General features: G+C 40.7%; 1 protein-coding gene across 2 annotated transcripts in view; it reads left to right on the forward strand.

The window, feature by feature from the left end:
• Window positions 1–25930, forward strand: part of FAM149A (family with sequence similarity 149 member A) — a 76330-nt gene extending 50400 nt beyond the window's left edge. For both annotated transcript variants that reach the window (XM_084625951.1, XM_084625952.1), the window contains exons 2-14: window positions 441–548; window positions 9709–9841; window positions 10144–10286; window positions 14204–14329; window positions 14771–14947; window positions 16199–16389; window positions 18124–18278; window positions 20264–20367; window positions 20567–20794; window positions 21055–21175; window positions 22525–22653; window positions 23134–23212; window positions 25020–25930. In XM_084625951.1, coding sequence (XP_084482077.1) covers window positions 441–548; window positions 9709–9841; window positions 10144–10286; window positions 14204–14329; window positions 14771–14947; window positions 16199–16389; window positions 18124–18278; window positions 20264–20367; window positions 20567–20794; window positions 21055–21175; window positions 22525–22653; window positions 23134–23212; window positions 25020–25093 — 1768 coding nt within the window. In that variant the 3' untranslated portion in view covers window positions 25094–25930. The remainder of the gene's footprint in view (window positions 1–440; window positions 549–9708; window positions 9842–10143; window positions 10287–14203; window positions 14330–14770; window positions 14948–16198; window positions 16390–18123; window positions 18279–20263; window positions 20368–20566; window positions 20795–21054; window positions 21176–22524; window positions 22654–23133; window positions 23213–25019) is intronic.
• Window positions 25931–26544: the final 614 nt, after the last annotated feature.

Genomic DNA, 26544 nt, shown 5'->3' on the forward strand with positions numbered 1-26544 from the left:
ACCCAATCCTCCAGACCTTTAAACAAATAATCCCATTGACTGATGACTGTGTGCAAAAGGTTTGTGGGATCTCCCCTCCGATCCCTGATTGTAGTACTAGTTCCTAGGCAAAAGCCTTCTTATTTGTTAGTTTGGGAGCAAATACATTCTGTCTTACAGTGCTGTACTACTACTCTCACCATAAGTGCACATTCTTGAGTGTTGTACAGGAATCCAGAGCTATCTTCTTTTACTTGTGACTGGAATTTACAGTATCAATTGCAGTGTGAAAATCATTTGCTCCGAACCTCTCTTAAATCTGCTCTGCTCTTTTCATTTGGCTATACAGTAGTATGCTGTATGAGTAGTTAGTTTCTACTTTCTGTTTTTGATTGTGAGACATGAGTTATGATTATGTACAGACTATAGAAATGAATATTGTTTTCTTGTGGTGTTTTCAGAAAGGGGTTGTCCAAAGGATCTACAGATCATTGTTTCCCAGGGAAGAGTGGAGATCTTCCAGCAATTTTTAGGAGAAATGTACAGGACGCCATTGACAATTTTACCTGGTATGCATTAACATTTGAAATAGTACTTATTAATAATAGAACAATGGTCTAAGTATGGTAATATAATCCATTATAATTAAATATTACAATGTGTCTACAGCAAATCTGGATGATTAACAGGTTGTTTTATTATTTTGGAAAAAAGTGGCTACATTTAATATTATGCTTTTATACAAATGTAGTGCAGTTTCTTTCCACTGAAGTATATTCTCTAACATAGTTAAAATGAATATCATCAATCATTTTTAGGTAAGCTTTTCCTGCAGGAGTATTGGGTCAAGAAACATCATCTTTTAATTCAAGTGATTATTTTCAGAATAGCTCTTGGATTTCATTGGTCATTTCCAGGTCATTTTCATGGATGACAGGTGTTAAGTGAGGACTTCAACTTTCCAAATAAACATTATGCCATGCAAGGGAAGCAGCAGTTTAACTAGCTGAGATAGCAAGTAAATTCAACTTTTTATGTATTAGTCTGCTTAACTTAAAGTTTGTCTTTGCCGCGTTTCAGGCAGATAACATTTGCTTTTGGTCTGCATTTTCTCCAGTGTACTTAATATTTTGTACAACCATGATTCTTTCCTTCTCAGAGTTTATTTTTCCTTTCCTCTCCTCTGCCCCCACTTGCTGAGTAATATAATCCCACATTCTTCTTTTTTTATAAAACTATTATTATTGTATCTGAATGCATTTAATCTAGGAACAGAAACACACAGGCTCTGTACTGCACAAAATACAAATAACCTTTGTTAATCAGATCGTCTGTAAATATCTCTGGGTTTGAACTACACTACTGGGCTCCAGGGCGCCACAACCTCAGAGCAAAATGAAGAGGCACCTGCCAGCATGGAGAGCCCAGGTTCAAACTTCAGAGTTCAGTGACGAGAAAGCTGTTTTTGTAGATCAGCTAACTTTAAAGAGGCCTCATTCCAACTACCACTGTCTAGACCAGTGGTTCCCAAACTCGTTCCGCCGCTTGTGCAGGGAAAGCCCCTGGCGGGCCGCGCCAATTTGTTTACCTGCCGCGTCTGCAGGTTCAGCCGATCGCGGCTGTCAGTGGCCGCGGTTCACTGCTCCAGGCCAATGGGAGCTACTGGAAGCAGCGTGGGCTGAGGGATGTGCTGGCCGCTGCTTCCAGCAGCTCCCATTGGCCTGGAGCAGCGAACCGCGGCCACTGGGAGCCGCGATTGGCCGAACCTGCAGATGCGGCAGGTAAACAAACTGGCGTGGCCTGCCAGGGGCTTTCCCTGCACAAGCAGCGGAACAAGTTTGGGAACCACTGGCCTAGACATTGGTTGGTCTGCAAAGATGGTTGCCTAGATCTTCACTGCATTCCGGTGTTGGAGGATCTGGAGTACAGCCATATAAAAGCCGCCTGACAAACTAAAAACCCATAACTGAAAGTTTGGAATGGGTCCTGTGATGTTTCACTCCATATTCTTTATGAAAATATGATTATGATATGAATATGACATAACTGAGGAATACTTTATGGAAGATAGGTCTGTAAGGTGTCATTGGAAAGGTTATGATTTACTGAATGTGATTATCCAATTTGTATGCCTGTATTATTTCTGTATCTGAAGTTAGGAATATTGGAGATGTATCTGTATTTCAACTTTGCTACTTCGGGTGATGCCCATTGCTAACACTTCAGGTACAACAATGGAAAAGCCAGAGAGGGCTGAAGACCCATCAGCGAGGACGATGGACTGTGAAAAGGCTTGGCCTTCCTGTGGACAATCCACACTGCAACTGACTCATGGACGCTGTAATACTACAGAGTCAGGTGATCTTGTCACCTGATACTAAACATTACCTGGAACTTCTTGTAACTTTCCATTGGAAGGGAAGGGAGGTCAGTTTGGGAAACAAAGGATTCCCACCTTATGTAAATGCTACTTAAGGGTGGGGAGGAAGGCAAACAAGACTGCCGCTCTCCATGGTCTATCTGCCCAAGAAGAAAGACTGCTAAAGCCACCTGAAGGGAAGGCAAGGGGGGAGTCCAGGCTGAGACAGAGATCCAGTCTGAAAAGGAATATAACTGGAACTCTGAACCACAGAAACATTGCAACCTGCCTAAAATAACATTTAGGGTGATTAATTTACATTTTGTAACCTTTTTCTTAAGTATATTGAGCGTAGCTTGTGTACTTTGTTTTATTTGCTCAGTAATCTGCTTTGTTCTGTTATCTCTTATATTCACTTAAAATTCACCTTTTCTAGTTAATAAACTTATTTCTTGTTTATAATATAACCCAGTTTATGTAATTGCTAACTGGGTGGGGAGGGGCAAGAAGTTGTTCATATGTCCCTCCACATTGAGGGAGGGGGCGAATTTCATAAAACCTTTCGGTTTGTACCTCTTAAAGGGAGTGGGCAGCAGAATGGATCTCTGTCTGTCTATGCAGCTGGGTGTGGCCCTGCCTGTGTGCTTGACTGGAAGAGGCTTGTGAGCTTAGCCCGGTAAGGCCAGGTAAAGGGGACCCCAGGCTGGCAGAATAAGCTGACTTGGTGGCATCTCAGCACATCAGGTGACACCCCAAAGGGCCCAGACCTGTCACAGTGTTGTAAGCAGCAGGATAGTGTGCACAGCTTATTGCCCTGAAACACTGGTGGTGATTTTAAGTGAATTTTAAGTGTGGTGACTAGAGAACAGACAAAGTGGTTACTGGTTTGTTATTTTCTGTTTGCTTATTTCTGGCAAGAGAAAAAGGGACAGGAAAAAACAGCAAAATGAGTGAAAGTGAAGCTACCAAAAAGTTGGAGCTCTGCAGATTTCAGATAGTGGCAAATGAGAAAGAGCATAAAAGACGTATGGAATTACAAGAAGCATAAAATGCCAGGGAGAAAGCAGCCCACGAGAGGGCCATGGAAGCCCAGAAGCAAGCCCTGGAATTGAAAGACAAAGAAATTGAGGCCCAGAAAGCAGCCCACCAGAGGGCCATGGAATTGAGGCAGCTCGAGGCTGACAGGGAAAGGGAAGCTCAGAATCATGAACTGGCTGTAATGGAATGGAGGAGACAAAACCCCACACCAGAGGGCGCCACCTCTCCAAAAATCCACAAGTGGAAGTGGTTGTGTCCACTATATAGCGAATCTGGTGATCCTGCTGAATATTTCATCACCTTTGAGAGGCTGTGTATGCGCCATGTGATTCCTGACGATCCAAAGATGACCATTTTGGTTGCAAAATTGACTGGGAGAGCTCTGGACATATTCAAAAATTCTGCTGCCTGAAATCTCATATTCAATAAGATGTCCATGGGTGATGCTTCCAATTGTGGTAAATTTAAGGATTCGGTTTTGAACAGTTTCAGATTACACCTGAAATGTATAGAGTAAAATTTAGAAGCTTTAAGAGAGGGTCTGGATTAAGTAATGTGGCTTATGTGAACCAAAATGAGAGATTTACTGGATAAGTGGGTGAGGGGAAAAGATACTTATACAAGTTTTGAAGGAATGTATGATTTGGTTGGTCAGGAACAGTTCCTGAATATGTCTAGTGTTAATGTAAAACAGTGTTTAAGGGATAAAAAGATGGAAACTGTTGATGAACTTGCAGTTTATGCTGATAAATTGGAGCAATCTGAAGCACCTAGTGGAATAAATCACAGGCAGAGGAGTTTAATTTTGGTGGGAAGCAAAGTCCTTGTTTTACCCCAGGAAGGAGGGTGGATGGGAGGCTGGACACTCACTTCCCCAAGTTCACTTCTGCAGTCCTTGTCCCAAATCTCCTGTGAAAGCAGAAGAGCCCAGCAGGTGCTATCGTAATTCCACTGAGCACCTGAAGAATATATGCCTTCTGCTGAGTGGGAACAGGCAGCAGGCAACTCATGGAAATGCTGCTACCCAGAGCACAGAGGCACCTCAGGCAGTTGCCACTTATCACACAGGATTTGTAAAGGTTGCCACTGCACAGCCAGGCAGTAAGCACATGAAGGCTGTTAAAGTAATTGGCAGAGAACTCCCTGCATGGAGAGATACTGGTACAGAAATCTCTGTGGTCAGGAGAGACCTGGTTCAGGAGAAAGACATACTGCCAGGACAAATGGCAGAGCTTTTGTTGGTATGGGGTCACAAAATCTTTGTGCCTTTGGCTAAAGTGCACATGGAAACTGAGATTTGAAAGCTGAATTAACCATGGCTGCGGTTGCTCAAAATCCTACCCAGATTCTTCTGGGAAATTACTTTTTCAATGTGGCTAGGGCTATGCAGGGGTCTGTCAACAGCAAGGAGAAATCTTGTGCTGAAGCCCCAGTGGAAAGGAGCAAAGCTACAGAAACTGCTGAGGAAATGAGAGAATGTCTCCTTAATTCCTCTACTGCCCTGCAAAGCAATTTGCTACCAAAGGTGGGAGTGGGTAAAACCAGCTCCTGTCCTGTTGCTATCCCCTCGGGTGATGGGAGTGTTTTGTCTGATAGTAGGGAGTGTGTCGAGGTTGCTGGCTGCCAGGAATTGGCAGTTAAGCACGAAACAGAACTCACTGTAAAATTCATAGGAAAATGTGTCCTAGAAGAAAGCCCAGAGAAAGGGGGTGAAATCCTGGAGACTGCTGCAGTGGTTAAGGTATCCTTGGGCCCTGTAACTGGAGGCAAACCCAATTACCAGTGAAGGCTGTTAGCTCTGAGCCCACAGCTGAACAGAGGGCAGATGCCGCCCTGAGGACACAGAGGTGTGTTCCTTGGGAGAGAAGGGACAAGGAAAGGAGTTAAGAAGGAATGTGGGGGAGTACATGAGTGTCCCCCTACTTATTACAGGGAAGGGTAACACGAGAAATTTGCTGGATCTGCATCTGCACTCCCAGGCACATCACCTGTGGCCAGCACTATTGCAAAATGTTTTTTTTCCTGTTGTGCCTGTGAAAACCAACTCCCTCCCTTTAAGGTGGAGGGGGGGACGGTATTCTTCCAGGCATTCTGGTGTCAGTGGATATGCAAATGAACCATCTCATGCAGAGACCGCCACTTCCCAGGCAGGTAAACTCCTCCCCACAGCTAAGCATCAGACACTGAGTGATGGGGTCTGGCAACGCAAAGGAACCCCGGGGATGTGTGTGTGGGAGTGGATTCTTCCAATGGGATTAACCCTAGCGAGGAAATGTGACTCCACAGGGGGTGGGCCAGTAACATACAAGGTCTCCATACACCCTTTCCGTACCAAAACTCCAAAGACATACCTAAACTAAGAACCTTTACTGAGGGGATGAGAAATACAGTAAATGTTAAACAAACTGATTTGTTTAGACAGAGGATGTGGTATGATGATCTTACTTGGAAGCGCCTCTCTGTCAAGAATTTGCTGGTAATTTTATGTCTCTTACTACACACACTTTGGGTCAAGACAAAGAATTTGATACTGGTGGTAAATACTTCAAAATGTGTAACATGCATGATTGTTGGAAGAATCTTTGGTACGGACTGGGAGTGGTAACAAGAAAGTCCTTTAACAGTGCTGCTTCTGAGCTAGTACCTGTAAACAGGCTTAGAGCTGGACACACCAGAAAAAGCACAACTAATCTAGACTGCTGTGTGAAAGGGGAAACTGAGGCCCACCACCTCATGGTATTGGTGGCTAAATGCCAAGACACCTACACTTTAAAAGATATTGATATCTGCATTATGTTCACAATACTACACACCAAAATGTTTTCAGGCAACCTGAGACCAGAAACTCAGGACTTTGCAAAAGCACCTGTGGATAATGTTACAATGTTTGATAACTCTTGGCGATTGTATAACCAAAGCCAAAAAAGGGATTTTAGGCATACTGCCTCCGTATTGGTCGATGATCAAACCTCTGGCAGTAATCTCGAAGGGAAGGTGTGATGTTTCACTCCATATTCTTTATGAAAATATGCTTATGATATGGGAATAACAGCTGAGAAATACTTTATGCAGGATGGGTCTTGTGAGGTGTCATTGGAAAGGTTATGATTTACTGAATGTGATTATCCAATTTGTATGCCTGTATCATTTCTGTATCTGAAGTTAGGAATATTGACTTTGTATTTCAACTATGCTACTTTGGGTGACGCCCACTGCTAACACTTCAGGTACAACAATGGAAAAGCCAGACAGGGTTCATGGCCCATCAGTGAAGACAATGGACTGTCAAAAGGTTTGGCCTTCCTGTGGACAGTCCATACTGCCACTGACTCAAGTTGTGCATATCTCCCTCCCCATTGAGGGAGAGGGCGAATTTCATAAAACCTTTGGGTTTGTACCCCTTAAAGAGAGTGGGCACCAGAATGGATCTCTGTCTGTCTATGCAGCTGGGTGTGGGCTCTGCCTGTGTGCTTGACTGGAAGAGGCTTGTGAGCCTAGGCCCAGCAAGGCCAGGTAAAGGGGACCCAGGCTGGAAGAATAGGCTGACTCAGTGACACCCCAGCACATCAGGTGACACCTCAAAGGGCGCAAACCATCACAAGCCCACTCTCTGTATGTGTAAAGTATAATAAGTAGCAGTAAATATAATAAAGCAATACTAATTGAAACTTTTGTAGTTTTAAACACTTTACTGTAAGAAATAATGCAAATTGAGCCTATCAATTTCTAATAGATTTCAAAAAGTTTACTTGTTGTGACAGACCCAGACCAGTGGGGTACAGGAGTCTGGTAAAAGGCAAATATACTGGCCACTGGATGAATAGTTTTCTGTTCCCTGAGTGACCAGAGCAGGGACTGTCCTAGAGCAATCAGGAACCTGCTAGAACCAATTAAGATCGGTAAGCTAATTAAGACACCTGAAGCCAATTAAGAACATACTAGAATCAGTTATGGCAGGCAGACTAATCAGGATACCTGGTTTAAAAAGGACCTCCCATCAGTTAGTGGAGGGCGAGCAAGGTGTGAGAAGATGTTCTGCTGGAGGACTGAGAAGTACAAGCATGATCAGGCTTCAGGAGAAAGATCCTGCAGTGAGGATAAAGAAGGTTCTGGGGGGTGGACATGGGGAAGTAGCCCAGGGAGTTGTAGCTATAGCTGTCACGCAGCTGATACAGGAGGCATAGACAGCTACTATCCACAGGGCCCTGGGCTGGAGCCCGGTGTAGAGGGCGGGCCTGGGTTGCCTCTATCCCTCCAACTGCTGATCGGACACAGGAGGAGTTGATCTGGTCTGTGAGCAACACCAAAAGGGAAGTTCTAATTTGGAAAGGGATCTGGCCTGTCCTCGACCCACTAGGTGGGTCAACAGAGACTGCAGAGATTGTTCTCCATTTCCCCCATGCTGGCCAGTGATGAGGTTAGCTGAGTGAACAGCAGGTTTGAGCCTCTAGCAGAAGAGGCCAAACTGAGGGCTGCCGTGAACCTCTGAGGTGGGCAAATCTGCCAAAAAGTGGAGAACCCACCAAGGCAGAGGGGGAACTTTGTCACACTGTCTATAACTTGTACGATTTTGGCTTCACTGTCTTTAACTGTGCAGGAGGGACCATGTTATTCTTTCAGCACCTTTCACATATTGAGTATGTATGCATGTGCATGGTCGCATGTGTAAAGTAAATCCCTATACACATGTTCAGGGTGTCCTGGTAATAGTTAAAATGATAATCATCCAGCAGTGTAATGTGGTAGAAAAGTTAACCTATCAATCGGGCCCTACCAAATTTGCAGCCATGAAAAACTTGTCACGGACCATGAAATCTGGTCTCCCACTGTGAAATTTGGTCTTTTGTGTGCTTTTACCTGATACTGTGCAGATTTCACAGGGGAGACCGTAGTTTCTCAAACGGGGGGTCCTGATCCAAAATGGAGTTGCAGGGGGTTAAAGGATTATTTTAGGGGTGGGTGTGGTATTGCTACCCTTACTTCTGTGCTGTCTTCAGAGCTGGGTGACTGGAGAGTGGCAGCTGCTGACTGCGGGGCCAGCTCTGCAACAGCAAAGATGGCAATACTATACCATGCTATCCTTACTTCTGCACTGCTGCAGGAGGCGACTCTGCCTCCAGAGCTGGGCTTGTGGTCAGCAGCCATCTCTCTCCAGCTGCCCAGCTCTGAAGGCAGCGCTGCAGCCAGGAGCAGTGCAAAAGTAAGGGCAGCAGTACTGCAACCCCCCGGCCACTTCTTTTTGGGTCAGGACCCGTAAAATTACAAGACTGTGAAATTTTAGATTTTAATAGCTGAAATCATGAAATTAGCCATTTTTAAAATCGTATGACCGTGAATTTGACCAAAATGGATCGTGAATTTGGTAGGGCCCTACCTATCAGCCTTTGGATGATAGGTATGATTGCAGCATACACCCATCCCGCTCTACCTAAAAGCCTATACCCCTCTCATTACCCTTATTTAACAGATGGATTTCACAGCATGTTCTGAAAGTCATGTGTGTCTGTCATAAACATGAAGGGAAGGCTAACCAGCTTTAAATCCCTCCTGGCCAGAGGAAAAACCCTTTCACCTGTAAAGGGTTAAGAAGCTAAAGATAACCTCGCTGGCACGTGACCAAAATGACCAATGAGGAGACATTGGTAAAGGGTTAATAAGCAATTTAGTTAGATATGCGTTAGATTCTGTTTTGTTTAAATGGCTGATAAAATAAGCTGTGCTGAATGGAATGTATATTCCTGTTTTTGTGTCTTTTTGTAACTTAAGGTTTAGCCTAGAGGGATTCTCTATGTTTTGAATCTGATTACCCTGTAAGGTATTTACCATCCTGATTTTACATAGCTGATTCTTTTACTTTTTCTGTAATTAAAATTCTTTTTTTAAGAACCTGATTGTTTTTTCATTGTTCTTCAGATCCAAGGGTTTGGGTCTGTGTTCCCTTATGCATATTGATGAGGATTTTTATCAAGCCTTCTTCAGGAAAGGAGGTGTAGTGCTTGGGGAGATTATGGGGGGGAAAGACGTTTCCAAGTGGGCTCTTTCCCGGTTATATTTGTTAGACGCTTGGTGGTGGCAGCAATAAAGTCCAGGGACAAAAGGAAAAGTAGTTTGTACCTTGGGGAAGTTTTAACATAAGCTGGTAAAAATAAGCTTAGGGGTTTTTTCATGCAGGTCCCCACATCTGTACCCTAGAGTTCAGAGTGGGGAAGGAACCTTGACAGTGTCACACACAGGCATACATCACTACCATATATATGGTATATGTGCAATGTTACTTTTAGTATGTTTGTGTAAAATACATTTGATTCTTATTACTTTGTTTCTTTCCACAGTGAAACTGTTTCATCACTGTCTTCTAGCAGTCCTATAACACCAACAGACTTGAATAATTCTTGGTCTGGAATACAAAGCTATACTACAGGGTTGTCCACTGAAAGAAGCTCAATTTACTCTTGGAGGGATGATGTATGTCACAAATTTTTATTAATAGTACTTTTTGTCTAATTTACTGATGAAAGATTAAACTGTTTTACAGAAAACTAAGGTTTTGAATCAACGTACAGCACATGACTTGTAATCGAAAAGTTACTTTTTTTCCAGTGCAGGACAGCTGCTATAGCAGTAAAGAAAACCAAATTAGTAACAAGGTCATTTGTTAACTCAGTTGTGTCTCCAGTGACTACTACTAATAATGTCTTATATTTGGTATGGTTCTCATTTTAAATATGTTTAGCTGTATTTCCTAAAAACAGTCTTATAATTTGTAGGAATATGACAAAGCTAATACACAAAGAGTGCATCAGTCATTCTGGGATGTGGATGAAATGTTGTTTGAAGGAAAAGTGAGTTCTCAAACCCAGAGTCTGCAGGCAGAATGTAAAGAGTGGACCAAAAGGTCTCTTCATCTGAGGTAAGGGAATTGCTTACTAGAATTAGTTTGAAGCTATCAGAATTTTGTTTGATTAATTTATTTTATTTTCTAGGTATCTCAATCTGAGCTGTTCTTATTGGCATATATTTGTAGTACTATTTTCACAATTGTGTTCAAATTCATCTGCAGTTCAATGGTCAAACTTCAGAGGGGTAGCCGTGTTAGTCTGTGTCCACAAAAACAACAAGGAGTCCAGTGGCACCTTAAAGACTAACAGATTTATTTGGGCATAAGCTTTTATGCCTGCATCTGTAATTTTCTCTCCATGCATCTGAAGAAGTGGGATTTTTAACCCACAGAAGTTTATGCCCAAATAAATCTGTTAGTCTTTAAAGTGCTACTGGACTCCTCATTGTTTTAGTGGTCAAACTGGGTGTCAGTCCTTAGCCATGCATGGACTCTCTGTGCCCTACCTGCTCATGATGTTCTTCCTAAGTAATGTAGTAATCGCAAAAGATTTTATATTAGTGCAGGATCATGAGAATAGTTATGTGTGTGAAAATTAATATGAGAAAAGAAGAAAAATTTATTTCAGTAGTGACTTTTAATATTTACAGCATACATCTAATAGTGCAATTAATACTCTATTTATAAAAACTAACCTCAGTGAAGACATACAACAAAATCCTGTGTGCCCTGAAGTCAATACAAAGACACCCATGCTGCCAATTCTACCCTGTTGAATGCAGTCCTTTTTAGGAGTAGGGAGAAAAGAGTGTGTCCATAGGCTGCAGGAATAGTATGTGGCTATGGTGATGTCACCATCCTGAGGCATGTAAACCAGTATGAACCAAAGTGAAATGTTAGCAAAGCAATAAGTAGTTCTATAAATGGAGAGATATGTACTTATGGAGAAAATGTCCTTGGCTCTTTCATGGTGGTGCAAGGTGCCTGCGGAACACAGGGACTGCTCTTTCCTTCGATCTCTAGCACAGCAAACCACCCAACGAGGGCAGGGAGGAGACCCATGCCCTGTTATGTGCTCAGAGGGTCACACAACACCATTAAAGTGGTACTGCCTTGTGTGCGCACATATGTACACTCTTATTGTCATAGGGTGGCTCCACACCATTCTAATGTGAGCCTGTGTGTATCTGGATAACCTAGTCCTTAATCTTTAAAAGGATTTTAGTTTTAAGTTTCCAGAGAATCATAATTACCAAATGTCAATGAAAAAAGATTTAGAATGTGTTGTTAAGGTTGACAATAATAATAACTAATAAATACTACAATCCTTTATGTGAATCAGGAGACATTAAATACATAAACTTGAAGCAACATTTCCGTATTGTTATACAAAATCTTTTCTTTCTTTAAATGCTATAACAATTCATAGGATATGCAGAAATCCTGCTGTTGTGTAGAAGTGTAGCTAATTCAATATATGCATTCTCAGCTGATTACATTTTTACAGTATTTTCACTGGACTAGAGTTCATATGAATGTTGGGTACTTAGCTCTGATAACGATGGTAAAAAGTAAATAGAACTTATTAATGAGCTCCTGGAAATAGGTAGATTGAACCTGCCTACCAGTACATGATTCAGGAGGGAAATATATTAACTTAATTTGAGCCAATTTAAAGATTATAGACTAGATAGTAGAGAGACAAGATGGACGAGGAAATATCTTTTAATGAACCAAATTCTGTTGGTGAGAGGGACAAGTTGGTTCAATAAAAAATATTACCTCATGTACCCTGTTTCTCTAATATCCTGGGACCAACATAGCTACAATAACACTGGATAGACTAGTTATGGAATATAAGTGTCATTAACTATTTTGTTAAGTTATTTTGAAAAAAGATGAGTATAGTAGAAAAGAAAGCTTGATACAGTGGTCCTCATGCTCTTCTCCAGTCTGGATTGTTTCTGTATGCTCCGTTTCTTCTCTGGGAATCTGCCGAAGCCTCTTGTAATGATTGCAAGTGTATGTCAGGACTGGGGGTGGAGGTTGGAAGCAGTTGTTCTGAGTGACTGGCTCCCTTGGGAACTTGGTAGATTTCTGCTTGGAAATTTGTACAAGTTAATGAGTGAACCAACATAAACTTTGCCTCTGCAACTCTCTACCCTGTCAAATGGAGAATAGTGCACAGCTCTAGCACTATAGCAATATGATTACTGAAGGAGCTATCCTACTAGGTGAGGTGTTAGCAAGAGAGCCACACAACGCTGTCATTATGGATTCTTGAGAGTCCATTGCATTGGCCCTTCAGTTCTCTGTGGATCTTTGGGCTTTCAAGTTCATATCCCCTGTCCCGTGAGTGGAACATTCTTGCAAATCCTGTCATGTAGATTTTTCAGAGCTATATCTCTCCTCCACAGACAGAGATTGTTTTTTAAATCAAGTTTGTATGTTTTTCTAAAATATCTGCTCTAGGAATTATTTTGTGGAAGTTCTATGCCCTGTGTTATACAGGAGGTCAGACTAGATGATCACAGTGGTTTCTTTTGATCTTGGAATCTATGAATTACTGGAAAGGTATGGAAAAATTCTAGTGATATAGAAAAAGCCTGTCTGACATGAATGTCAGCTCTCGAAGAAATATTCACAGGTACGAGAAGTTCTGTGAACATTAGAGTGCTTAATTACAGGTGCTAAGGGAGTTTATTTTAGGGAATTTTCTACCACCTGATATTGAAAAATGCATAGTGTGCCATAGTTAACTCTGAGCTTTAAAAAAAAAAAAAAAAACCTTAGTTCTCAATCAGGGCTAGATTGTGAACGCCTTTACTCACAGTGTTGAGCAATTTCAGGAGTTGCTCCATTGACTCTAGTGGGACTACTGCTCTGAGTAATTGTTCCCCAGTGTGAAAAAGAGGTTTACAGTCAGTCCTTCCAATAGGTAAGTCATGCTGGTCTCTGAACAGCAAAACATATTTAGTTGCTCAGACTGGGCCTGAACATTGCCATTGATTTCATTAGGCATGGGATCAAACCTAATAAAAGAAAAGGTCTTTACTTACTGCGTCAGTTTATAAAGTAGAGAATTTGTAATAATTAATGAGTTATTGACTAATGAACATGGCTCAGAACTTTCTTATTTACAGTGCCATTCAGTGAAAAAGTAGGAGTTTCTCAAGGAAGAGTTTCCAAGTATTTGAACGAACCTGAGAATCTCAGATTGAAATATACAAGTTCCTACTTATTACCTGTAGACTCCCCTCAAGAGCCCTTGAAAATGTTTAGTGGAAAGCAATGTAAAGTAATGAGCATTAATCAGATAAATAATGATCCAAAATTCTCTATTTCACAAAGGGATTGTGTATACATTAAAAGAAAAATAAACTTCCCTCCCCCCCCCCCCCCAGTTGCAGCCTATACATTGAAGCCTTATCTGGTCCCAATTTCAATAACATGTACATTAGCAGCCACCTTTATAAACATTTTGGGTCAGATCCTTTGTCCCCAGGGAGGTCACTTTTGTGTTACTAGAGTTGTGCAGAGTGATGTTAAAGTAACCCTATTGGGATCGTGTTCTCCATGTATTTTAAAATTTTCTCTTTCTATGTTGTCTGATGGACTGTTGATATGAAAGAAAGTTTTATGTTCTGTATGCAAATCAACTTTTATAACATAGTTCATGTAGCTCGTGTGGGTGTTATCTGTTGTCCTTTCAGTAAATGTCTGGCTATTTTTAAAGCTTATAGGCCTGATCCTCAACTGGTTTAAATTAGCATAGATCTACTGGCTTCAGTGCAGCTACACCACTTTACATTATCTGAGGAGCTGGCCCCTTGTTCCCATTAATTACTCAGAATAAATGTATGGAAGCTATTATTAAATTATTTCTACCTGTTTGTTGGTATTGCAGGTGTCTGTATTTTTCACATTGCTGCACTTCCTGGTATTCTGATTTGATTACGTGTAACTACTTCACATTCTGTATTTTGCAGGATTTTAGGAAAACAGCTTCTTTTTCCTAGGGATGAAGGCTTTCAGCATTTTCAGAGTAGAACAACTAGCTCGGCATACACCAAATCTTTACTTGGCCTCTGTGAAAGTACTAGCAACACAAAAGAGTATGTTAACAGTTACATATATGTTACTTTTTAAGCATTTCTATTGACATTACATTTTTTTCATATATTCCTAATATTTATAGCAACTAAATATAGTTACAGTTAACATAAAAAAACCTCAGTCACAAATACATAAACATTACCTCTTATAGATGATCAAATAAGTGAAAAGTTTGTATGACCTATCAAAGAGTTCCCTGATTGTGCAGCAATTGTATCATAGGCTTTTAAGACCTTATTAGGATATCATTTCAGTATGTTGTCTTTATGTAGTGGAAATAAAATTTACTTAGTCAAAAGCACTTCACTTTGATCTATCATATCTTTTCATAGGTTTATAGGCATATTATTTTAATAACCTTAAAACACCTCAGTATAATGCAGCATCTGCCTATTTACACTTCTTTCCATGTATATTTAATTCTAATTCTTTTATTTCAGGCTGTGCATTTCGGGATCTAAATTAGTTCCAATAGCATCCCCAGTACACAAATCATTAAACTGTGGTTCCCCAAGGATTTCTGTTTCTGAGTCATCTGAGTATTCATTCCTGGAAGAAGAAATCTATGAGGTGGATGGAAAAATTGAAGAATATCTTGCTTTTGACAACAAGGAGCTGTAAATAAATTATATATTTTTTTGAAGAATATAATGAGAAACTGTCATGAAATTGCTTAAAACCTGGTGCTTTGCTTCTCTCTAAACCTACTTCCAATTAATTTAGAAAATTCCTTAGTCCTCACTTCTGTGGTTCAGAAGTACACTGTGTAGCTCAAAAAGGGGGGATGCAAAAGTGATTTTAAGCCCCCTTTCCATTCCCTTCCAACCCTGGGCTACCGATGTGTCCCCTGGCATAAGTTAAAGGAGCCTGAAGAGTGAGAGTGCAGGGAAACCACATACCTAGCGCTGGCTGTAGGGTTGGGAAGTTATGGTAAAGGAACCATTGTGCCCTCTCCCTGTCCCTGAACTAGTTTGATTCTTCTGGGGCCAGCTACACCATCTTTAGGGTCACTTTCCATCGGCACATCTAGAATGCAGCCAAGGATGAGGCCTTTCTGAATTGAGATTATAGAGGTTGTTTTTAATATAATTTTTTTCATTTTCTTAAATTGTAATATGATATAGTTAATGTTAGAATAAGCACAGAATAAAATTTAGTTCCAGAAAGCTCTTTTCATACTAAGTGTATCATGAGGCAGTGAGTAAGGGTTCTGTGACACACCTGTTCCCCAGTCCAGACAGGAAGAGAGAGAAATAAAGAGGGGTGAAAATGTCCATATAATAATGGAAGGGTGGGTGTGGCACATGAAGTTACATGGTCCCCTGCTCCTGCAAAGCTGTAGAAATCCCTCCAAGTCATTCCACATGGTCATGGCAAATGTGTCGGGATGAGCAGGATGTGGAGCTAAGGATCTACTCTACACAATATTCTCCCCTTCAGAGCTGGTGGGATGGTATTTTCCTTAGGTGGTGGTGAAGTTAAGGGGGTGTGGGATTCTAGCCCCACGTGCCCAAGTCCATCAGTTTTGTCTCATTCCTGCTATACTATCTATGTCTATGGCTGCTATATCAAGAGTCTCAAAAACTTCTTGCTGTAATGCTCCAGTTTAATTTTTCATGCTGCTACCACCTCCATTCAACCAGCAAGAGGCAATAAAGCAAAGTAAAACCAATTCATAATTTCAGTTTAGAGCGGTTCTGTTTTCTTCCCACAGTACTTGGGTCATGTATAATATGAACCTTGATCTTTTAAATACAAATCTATTTTATGCTTTTCTGGATCCATAAGAAAATATGTTAGTTTCACTGTTTTTGTTAACAGAAACATGTAGAAGTTGGTAATAAAGCTGAATTTGCTTCAATCATTAGTGGTGATGAGTGTTTGGAACAAAAGAAAACCCAGCTTGCTCGAAAGAGGAATAAATGTGGCATTCCTCCAGTTTCTCCCAATGCCTGTATCAAAGACGCAGTGGCTGCTGAAGTGTTTGATGGTGTCTGGAGCAATATAGTTGAAATATTGGAGGAACTGATTAGAAAAAACTGGGAAACTGCTATCACAGGTACTCAGAGTTTTTGTAGATGGCACTTATAGACTTGTACTTGGAACAGTAATTTAGTTTCACCAATTAATTAAATATGGCTTAGCAAACATCTTTATTATTATTCTTAAATATCACTTTGTGTTTACATGGCACTTTATAAAATTCATGCACATTCTCCCAATGGAAAGATTCTTACTGACTTCAGTGGGCTTTGGATCAGCCCCATAAAGAGAAGTCTCTCACAAGAAGTGCTTGTAGGCACAAAGAGATCCTTGGTGCAATATATAACATGATGCCTCTTGGAAGCTCTTCAGCAGTAAGGATTGAATCTGGGACCTGGGTATTTAAAAGCATTAGCCTTTAATGTTTAAGCTAAAAGACCCAAGTTTGTTAGTAAAATCACAGTAGAGACTCATCAAACTCTGTGTGGTCCAGCCACTAAAGGAGGAGAGAGAGCTACGCTGACTGTGGGTTATGCAGAAATGAACATAGGATGAAAGAACATAGTTCACTGTGATTAAATTTAACTCTTCCTGGTGTTTTCAACAGACTGTTGCACAGAAAAGCAGAAGGTAACTAACTATTGGTGAAATGTTGTCCTCTGGCATGTGCATGGAGTTGCCTTTAGAAGATAATGGGATATACATTTTAAGAAACAATGCAGATTAACAGAAGAAACAATGCCAGAAAAACATACATAAAATTAATCTTAAATAAAAAGGAAAAACATATCAATGGAAACTAGTAAAATAATAAACCTCAAATTCATTTTAAAACTATGGCTGGTCTACACGTAAATATTCACAGCTTTGAGTGGGGTAGCTGTGCAGCCTAACCACTGGCATAGACACAGCTAGGTTGACAGAAGAATGCTTCTAGTGACCTAGTTACTATTTCAGTGGGAACATTACCTCCCTAAGCAATGTAGAAACCCGTTCCAGTGCTCTAGCTGTGTCTACACTTCGGAGTTATGCTGGCATAGCTACAGGGCTGTAACTATGCCATTATAGCCCCCATAGTGTAGAAACGGTCTAAGTAGAAGTTGTTAAATATTTGCAGGAATCTATGCTGGTAGAACTGAGTGCCAGACTGCACAAGAATTGTTCAGGCTACAAGTGAATTGTTTAGCTCAGTATTATGCATTAAAGAGGAGGAGATTTAGGTTTGCTACCTTGTCCTCTAAGAAGGAAATCCACTTGTGGAGAATAGGCTGCTAAGCAAAGTATGTGGGCTAGGACTGTTGAGAAATTTAAGGATATGATAGAAATAATATAATGGCTTATACTCACTGGAAAAGTAGCAATTCAGCTTTTGGCAGGCAGGAATGGATTAAGAGGACATTTGGTTGCTTCTGTTCACACATTTTTCTGTTTCTAACACACCTTACATGAGAATGTTTCAATAATGTTCCAGTTGTTTTACCAGTGTTTTCTAAAAAAAAGCAAATTACATCTCTTCCACGTACATGGCCCAACTGATTTTATCATTGACAGAGAAAATACAGTCATTTTGAAAATGTTTTTAGAAATAAATGCTTTTAATCTCACAACTAGTTTATTTTTAAATGTCATGAAGGCTTAAATTAAAACTAATCTAAGACAAAATGTCAACATTTATAATAAATGTGGAATACTGTTTTTCTAGCAGATAATATGTCAAACCTGAGTCACTGATATTTTCCTACCATCATCAATTTGTTTAACTGCATAAAATTTTGTTTCTTAATCACTTGTATGTTCTACACTGGTGCAGAGAATGACAAGCAGGTGGAGAAATTGAAAGCTATTACAAGTAAATTGCCACATCAACTAGTCTCCCGTATTACAGCAGATACAGCAAGTGTCCCCCCATCAAGAGGCTCTGAGGCACGAAGCACATCTTTTGGTTCGCATTTTGTTCCATCTCAGGTAAAATATTGTTCCACAAAACAGAATTCTGTTTTCAGTTGGCCTAGGCCTTTTCTAACTTAGATCTGAAAAGTTTCCATTTTATTGATTTATGCATATCTAAGGTATTTAGTTTGACTTTCCATCTTTGAGTCTGGTTTTTAAAAAAACACAAGTCTACATCATTGTTATAACCACTTTTTATTTGGACCCCAATTAGAGCCCAAAGACCCCAATTAGAATTGAGACCTTATTGTGTTAGGTGCAATAAAAACAGATAGCGGTACTCCCTATTCCCTCCCAGAAAATCATACCCTTTATATTGAGAGACAATCCTTCCCTTTCAATAGAACCATGAAAGAACTCTTCCCTGCAAGGTGCATGTGAAGTTCCAGCTTAACTCCCCTCGTTCAAAACCCCTAACATCAGGTTGTCTTAGTTGCTCCTCTTCTCTCTCTCTTCCCTTCCCTCTCTCTCCCCTTCCGCTCCCCACTGCATTATGGGTTGGTGGACAAAGGGACTTGTTCAGTGTCTGCCTCAGTGTTGGAACTTGGGAGTCTTGGGTTCTATTTGAGTTTCTGGAGGTGGGTATGCTCTAGCAGTTACATACTCTTCTGTTTCTTTTCTTTAGCCTGTCCCTTTCTGTCTCTGTCCCCTATGCTTCTGTTTCCCATAGTCTGTCCCTATTCACATCCAGCATGTCCCTACCCCTGCATTCAAGCAGATTTCTTCTTCTCCTCCATGCTTCCTAGGCGTCCACAGAGGGAACTTTGAGAACATAGGAGAGACAGCTTCTCTGCTCTTAGGGCTTGTCTACACTTATGGGGGATCAGTGAGCAGCGATTGATGCATCGATGGTTGATTTAGTGGGTCTAGTGAAGACCCACTAAATCAACCGCAGATCGCTCTCCTGTCAGCTCCTGTACTCCACCGGATTGAGAAGCGTAGGGGGAGTCGAGCGGAGAGCGTCTCCTGTCGACATTGCGTAGTGTCGACCTCGCGGTAAGAGGATCTAAGCTATGTCTATTTGAGTTACGCTATTCATGTAACTCATATTGCATAGCTTAGATTGAATTTTCCCTGTAGTGTAGACAAGGCCTTAGTTCCAGTGCTTGTACTGTAGTGGCCCAGCAGCCAGGAGTAAATTGCAACCAAAAAAAAAGTCCTGTTCAGCCCCTGCAGCCTTGATCTAGGATATGCCCAGTGAAAATGGAATATTTTGAGAATTTAGCTACCATCCTCTAACAAACCTTTACTGACTAAGTGCAGACAGCAATGGTCAGAGGTTTATAATTCGGCCAAATTTGGATGGATTTTCATGGGGGCATTTCAAGTCGCCTCTCTGTCCCTACAGCAACTCCTCTGCTAAATTTTTGAGTCCCTACTCCAAAGCCTGGTGGTGGTAGAGCTTCTCTGTAAAGTGGTTGTAAGAATTTTTTAATAGTAACAAAACGTATTTTTCACTAACCTCATTCTCAGAAATGGCTGAACCATTTTTGGTGGAACTTTTCAAAAAGTAAGTAAATAAATTATATATATAAATTATATATAAAAGCCTGAAGTGGACACACAATAGGAAAAATTTTAGCCTGAAGAAAAAGCTTTAGGCAAAGTTATAGGGCTCTGTTTTCAATGACTTACAATAGAATGGAAAAGCAACCCTAATTATAGTCATTGCTGCCATCTCTGCCTATAATAGCAATAAATAATGGGATACATATTACTTATGTTTGCAGTGATAATATTCAAGAGTTCTTTCTTGTAATATGTATGGTTAGTTTTAGTTTTCCAGCTTTGTTTTGTGGAGTATTAACCCTTATTTGTTTGCATTTTATCTTCTTTATGGGAGACATTTTCCATTATGATCTGAAGTGGGATTTCTCTTGCATACTGTTTTTAAGCATTTTTTGACCTAACTATGTGGGTTTTGGGGGTTTTGAAGCCTTCCTCCATAGAAGGTAATGAGACTGAAAGGTTAAATACATTTATTTTTTTGCTCTGTTTAGGTTCACCGTTTCTCCAGCAATTTCTATAGTGATTTGAATGGCGTCATGACAATTCAAGCTAAACCACTCCAACAGAGGCATACAAGCTTGGCAGACAAGATACAGTAAATATTGCTATGAAAATAGTACACTTTTTTTATGCTGTACTTTGTCATTTTGGCCATATAAAATATGCTTTGGGATTTCAAAAATGTAATTAAAAATGCAGACATCTTTCTGTCAATAATAGATATGACTGAGTTTTAATTTATAAAAGTAACAATTATATTCTTCTAAAAAGTGTGTGTTTTGTTTTCTCTCTAGGAATGAACAAGAAGACAAACAACATAGTATAGGCTCCAGTGTTCTCAACTCAGTGCGGACTCGGCGGGGGCGAATTACTGATAACAGTATTCTCTCATCATCTCGGGTACTGCTGGCATCTTCTAGGAAAATGCCAACCCATCGTAGGCTACCATCTCTCACTTCAGACCCACTATGCTCAAAAACTCCTAATGTGTACAGTGATGAAGTCCTTAGGGGCACTAAATTGTGAGTTTTTAGTTTCACTTTCTTCTTCCTTGCTGAACTTGAACAAGAGCATTCATTGTTACAGGGTTTAGTGAAGTATTGTAAAAGATTGCTGAAAGATTCCACACTTCATACAGAAAAATGAAGCATACATAAAGCATGTTCTGAGAGCTGCCGCTGCATTAAGTGTTCTGCTATTTACAGTAACTTAAATGTATTAAGAAATGTTGTCCCCAGTGTATTAGATGGAATATGAAATCTATTTAATCTGAATCCTACAGGTATACTGGCTTAGATCGCTTGTCCTCTCCACTTGTACATACAGCCCAGAACAAGTTACCACCAATAAACACGGAGACTGTTGAACAGTATCTTTCAGTACCTGGATCACGGCAAGGCTTTGTAAGATGTGCTTGTTAATATTGTTAAAGGACATCAGTAACTTGAACAAAAAAATTCCCCAAACCCACTTTGTATCACTGGTTGAAATTAGTACTTTGGGGAGAGTTGTATTCAATCATATTTTATTGTGATACAAGGCCTTAAGATATGTGAGAATTTATAATTACGTTTTGAAGGGACATTGGGAGATATTTTAGGTCCCAAATGTAGGTTATTTTAAAGATATTTTTCTAAAATTAAATAATTTTTTCTTGAATTTCTAAAGAGCAGATATAAATGAATTTTGTATCTGTGTTTTAGATTTATATATTGCCTTGCAGTGTTTTCTGCGTTGTGCCAGTGCATGAGAAGTAGAAATTGAAATTGACTAAAAGTGAATATAAATAAAAGTGAAACTGATCCATTTTCATTGTCCAAGAAGTATGAAGTACAAGAAAAGAGAAAAATGATGAAAAGTAAATTAGAATTTTGGAATTATTTCAGTTTGAATAATATATTTCCAAATATTTTTAAAATTATAAATATGGACATACATGAAGAAACCCATAACTTTTATGGTTTTGTATGTTCTTATGCTCCTTAATGAGATGGTGTAGTGGTTGGGGCATTATCCTAGGACTTAGAAGACCCTGGTTCAAGTCCCTACTCTGGCAAAGACATCCAGTGTGACTGTGAGCATGTCACTTGCTTTACTGTGCCTCACTTCCTCATCTCTAAAATGGACATAGTCAGTAGAGATGTTGAGGAGAGGGGTGAGGTCTAAGCATTGCCCCTCAAAGGATGTAAGGTGCCTAACTCTGTGCTGGGAGGGAGGTGCTTCAGGATTCCTACATGTAAACTCTTTCCTAGAATTAAGCATTTTAGCCAACTCAGTCCTTTCTCATGAAAAACAGTACTGGTGGTGGTCCTGCACCCCCACTCCTTCTACTAAAAACTCAATGGTTAGAGGACTCACCTGGGATGTGGAAGACCCTCCTAGCCGTCTTTTATAATAGGTACAGTAGGGTCTAGCATAACCCTCTCAAATTATGTAGAACATGAGAGATAGACACATGCTGTTAACACAGCTATCATTCTTCGTCTTAAACAGAGCCTCTTGCAATTACACTTACCCCTCTCCTACCCTCTCTATAAAACATGTTATCTTAATTTTTAGACACTTGAAATCCAATTGAAAAGCCCAAAATAGTTATTTTAAAAACTCTTAACTCAAGCCTTTCACTTAATGGAGAATTAGCTCTTTGCTTTTTTTTTTTTCTTTTAATTTAAGCAAAGGTCAAAAGGATTCTTATTTTAGCCATGCCAATATTTGCATTTATTTCAATGCTCAATTTTTTTTTCTCTTTCAGCATAGAGGGAGATATCCTCATAGTAGAGTGTCAAGTGCAGTACCTGACAGTACAGAGCAACGACCACTTAGAGAACGAACTGTCATTATTGATCAGTTTTCAAGACCCAACACAACTAACACATTCAGGGTGGGTTTTTGTGTGATTAGAGATGTTGGGCCAGACATCTATGGAAGGGTGGGACAGAGAGAGATGCAGAAAACCTGCCTCCCCAACACCACCACCATCTTTGTATGACTGCAAAACAGCCTCCCACAGTACCAGACCTTGTGATCTCAGGCGTGAAGGGACTGCTTACTCCTACTCCCTCCAGAGAGCAGGATGTCTAAAAGAGGGTGGGACCACATTCCTGCACCCCATCTACACGGGTCTGAAGAGTGGGGTTAGTGTGCTGGGAAGAGAGATCTGCTGCATCCTAGTGAGTGAAGCAGATTGTGCCACCTCCATATGCAAGAAAGATGCCTGTGGAGGCACAATGTCTCTTATACTCCTAGAGCAGTGCAACTCCACCACTGCCCTCTGTGCTGGGCTGTGGTGTGAAAGTCACAATCAAATCCTTAATCTGTGAGAGGACCATAATGAACAAAAATATTTCCCCCCTTTTTACAGTCAGATACCCCTCATAAAAGGTCGTTGACGCCCATGGATTTTGCTAACCATACATGGACAGGTCAAGGTTTTTTAACAGGTAAGCAAAACCAAAAGATTAATTTAAAAAAGAACACACAGAACGCCTGATGAGGGGGAAATTGGGGGTACCTTGTGTGCGGGAGCACACAGAGCCTCTGACATGGGGGGGAAGAGGAGAAAGGAGGGCATGGAAGAGATGGGAATGGTGGGGATAATGGGGACCCTGGTATGGGTGGAGAGGGGAATGGGGGGATACACGGAGCCCCTGGCAGGGAGGAGATTGGAGGAGTTCCTGAAATAGAGGGGAGGGCAGCATGCAGGGAGCTTTTGCGGCAGGGTGGAGGTATGCAAGGAGCCCCTGGTGTGTACAATAAGCTTGGCCTACAAAAGCTATGAAGTGTGCAACCCCCTCATTGTAGGTTCTATATAAATGGCAGCAGTGGTGGTGGTTGTTTATAGTTTTTTTTCCAGACACTTACTCATAGATGTGTATTGCACATGACATTCCACACTAGATTATAAAATGTCTAAACATACTCCATATAATTATGCTTTTTCATTGGCTGAGGCTGCAAAAGCTTTACACCCAACTTTTAATAGCATTTCTCTGTTTGTCTGTCTGTCTATGTAATGCAAAAACTTTTGAACACTGCATCTAATCAATTCCAAAATATCAGAGTCCTTTCTAGGCATCAGTGGCCAGAACCCTATTGGGTTTTTTTTTTGGCGGGGGGCAAATCAGAACATTGAAAGGGAGGAAGTGGGGGCACATTGACACGTGAATGACAACACCCAGACAGATAATACTGAGGTGGGAAATGTGGGTGTACACACAGAGCCCCTGTCACTCAGGGGAGAATGTGGGACACTGGTATAGGGCAAGAGAGGGAATGGATGACAATTGGTGGGGGTGATATAAGGGGAATAGGTGAAAGGTTTGCAAGCAGAGTCCCTGCCAAGGGGGATGGGGAGAGTGGGGGGACCCTGGTGTGGGGGGATATTTGTGAATCCCTTGCATGGGGGGAGGAGGGAGACAGACCCTTTGGCATAGGGAGATGGGGGGAGGAGTGCGTGGGATGACGTGGGAATGGGGAGACACAGAGCCACTAGCATGGGGGATAGAAAGGGTAGCCTTTACATGGGAGGAAGGGGAAATTGGGGGCACAAACAACTCCTGGCAGCGAGAAGATTGGGGGGAGTTGCAGGAAGTCCCTGAAAAAGAGGGGGATGGTACGGTGACACATAAGAAGCTGGAGGTGGGGGGAAATGGAGGGATGCAAGGAGCCCCTGATGTGTGTGATAAGATTGGCTTACATGAGCTACAAAGTGTAAAAGTCCCTTATTTATTAATAGCATATTGAACATAAACAAGTAACTTTAATGTGAAAAAGAAAATGGAAATTTTTTGTTTATAATGTTCTTTAAATGAAATATTAAATTAAATCATTGTTGGATTTCAGCTAAGGTCTTTCCTTTGCTGTACCAGCAAAACAAGGAGGTACTGGATATTGGATTCAGTATTAAAATGAATCTTCGTATGGGGCTCTCTAACTTCTGGGATAAAGCAGTACTTCTTATGTTAGGTTGCATTCAGCCAGTGAAAGTCTGCCATTCCCACATTGTGTGTCCATTCTCATTTCTAAGAATTGTAGGTTTTCCTGAGTTTTGTGTAATTCTTTAGTTAAAGCATTGTGTAGAGAAACTAATACAAACCAAAAGAACTACTTCGATAAAAAAGGTGACGTGAGAATACAATCAAGCTAATAAATGTTCTTCTAAAGGAGGCCTACGGAAACAACCCAAATACAGGGTTGATGTGACTTTTGGTTATAGTACACTTACTAAATAATGTTTTTTATTTTCAGGTTCACAACATTACTCCAAATCCTTTCAAAGAAATCCATCCACTTCCAGGAAGAGATTTCAAGTAGCCTCTTAATACAACTTGGAAAGGGACAGAAAATCCATGGCACTAATTGGAGGACTACGCTGCTTGGCCTACTAGCTATTGTCACAAGGAATAAAGAAAGAGTATTGCAGCATACTGTATGCTACTTTGTCTTCCAGTCCTGGGCATATGTGTATGGCCTTGTTCAAAAGTAGCATCAGCAGAGATTGGAGCAAAATGAAAGAAAATAAAACCAATGGATTAAATCTAGACTGTAGGAATTTGGTGTCTTTCCAGGGTAAAGATGAGGCCACTGTCTCTTTCACACACATACACTGACTTAGTCCTTCATTTGGGAAGCAACTTCATAGTTCTGCTTCTCTTTTGGCAGAAGCAAGTAACAACCTGCTTAAGTCCTTGTAGCTATATTCCCCTTCCTCTTTCCAGTGTTACAGGCATTTTGTACTGTCCTTGCACTGATTATGTACAAAGTTAATGTCTTTTTAAATAAGAGTTTGTAGTACCCCGTGTTTATTATGCCCTTTCGCTTTTCTAGTCTTGGACTGTTCCTGTTGCTCTCTGTAAAAATTGCCTGTCCCTAGCCTTTCTTCCTTGTTTAATTTATCTTCATCTGAACAGTGATTAGAGAGCTGTATTTCATTCATTATTAGTAATTAAGCTGTTCAGAATGTTAAGTGTTCTGTAGCTCAAATGGAATTGTTCTCAGGAAACAACAGTTGTCTTGTCAGGCTGAATTATTCATTACAGTCTCAAGATTTGAATCGCTGACCTGTGAATAAGACAGGTCTCACTTACCAAACCAGTTATTATTGAAGTTTTTTAATGACACATACTAATGTGAAACCTAATAAAAATTCCTGTATCTAATTCTGCAGCAGATTTGTTTTAACATTAAAATATTTACTTAATGAATAGAGGCAGCATTTCATACTCCCTGCATCTGTTTAGACCATACAAAAAAACAAAAAGTAACTTAAAAATGTTTGTTGTTTATTATGTGTAGTGCAGTAGTGCCTAGAGGGCACTGCCAAGATCAGGGCTCCAGTGTGTTAGCCCTGCACATATATACAATAGGTGACAGTCCCTGTCCCAGAAAGCCAACAGTCTAAATAGACAAGATAGGCTAAAAATTAGAGGGGAAACAGGAGCACAGAGAAATTTAGTGACTTTCCCAAAGCACCCAGCAGGTGAGTAGCAGAGCTGAGAATAGAATCCAGGTCTGCTGAGTCCCAGTCCTGTCCCCTGTTCATTGGACAACATAATTCTTGTCAGCCATGCTTGATCAGGAAATTGTCATGCAGCACTGTGGGTTCTTTGCTTGGCACTGTTCCCAGCACCCAATCTGATTGCTTGAACAAGAGGCAGGTCGATGCTGATTGGGAGTGCTCTAAGGTGTGGTTATCACCCCTGGTTTGGCAATAAGTGGTCTTCAGGTGCTTATCGTGCTCCCAGTATTGATCACATGCCAGTGGTGGTTCTTC

The sequence above is a fragment of the Lepidochelys olivacea genome (genome assembly GCF_965140295.1).
Source record: "Lepidochelys olivacea isolate rLepOli2 genome assembly, chromosome: 4".
Lineage (NCBI taxonomy): Eukaryota > Metazoa > Chordata > Testudines > Cheloniidae > Lepidochelys > Lepidochelys olivacea.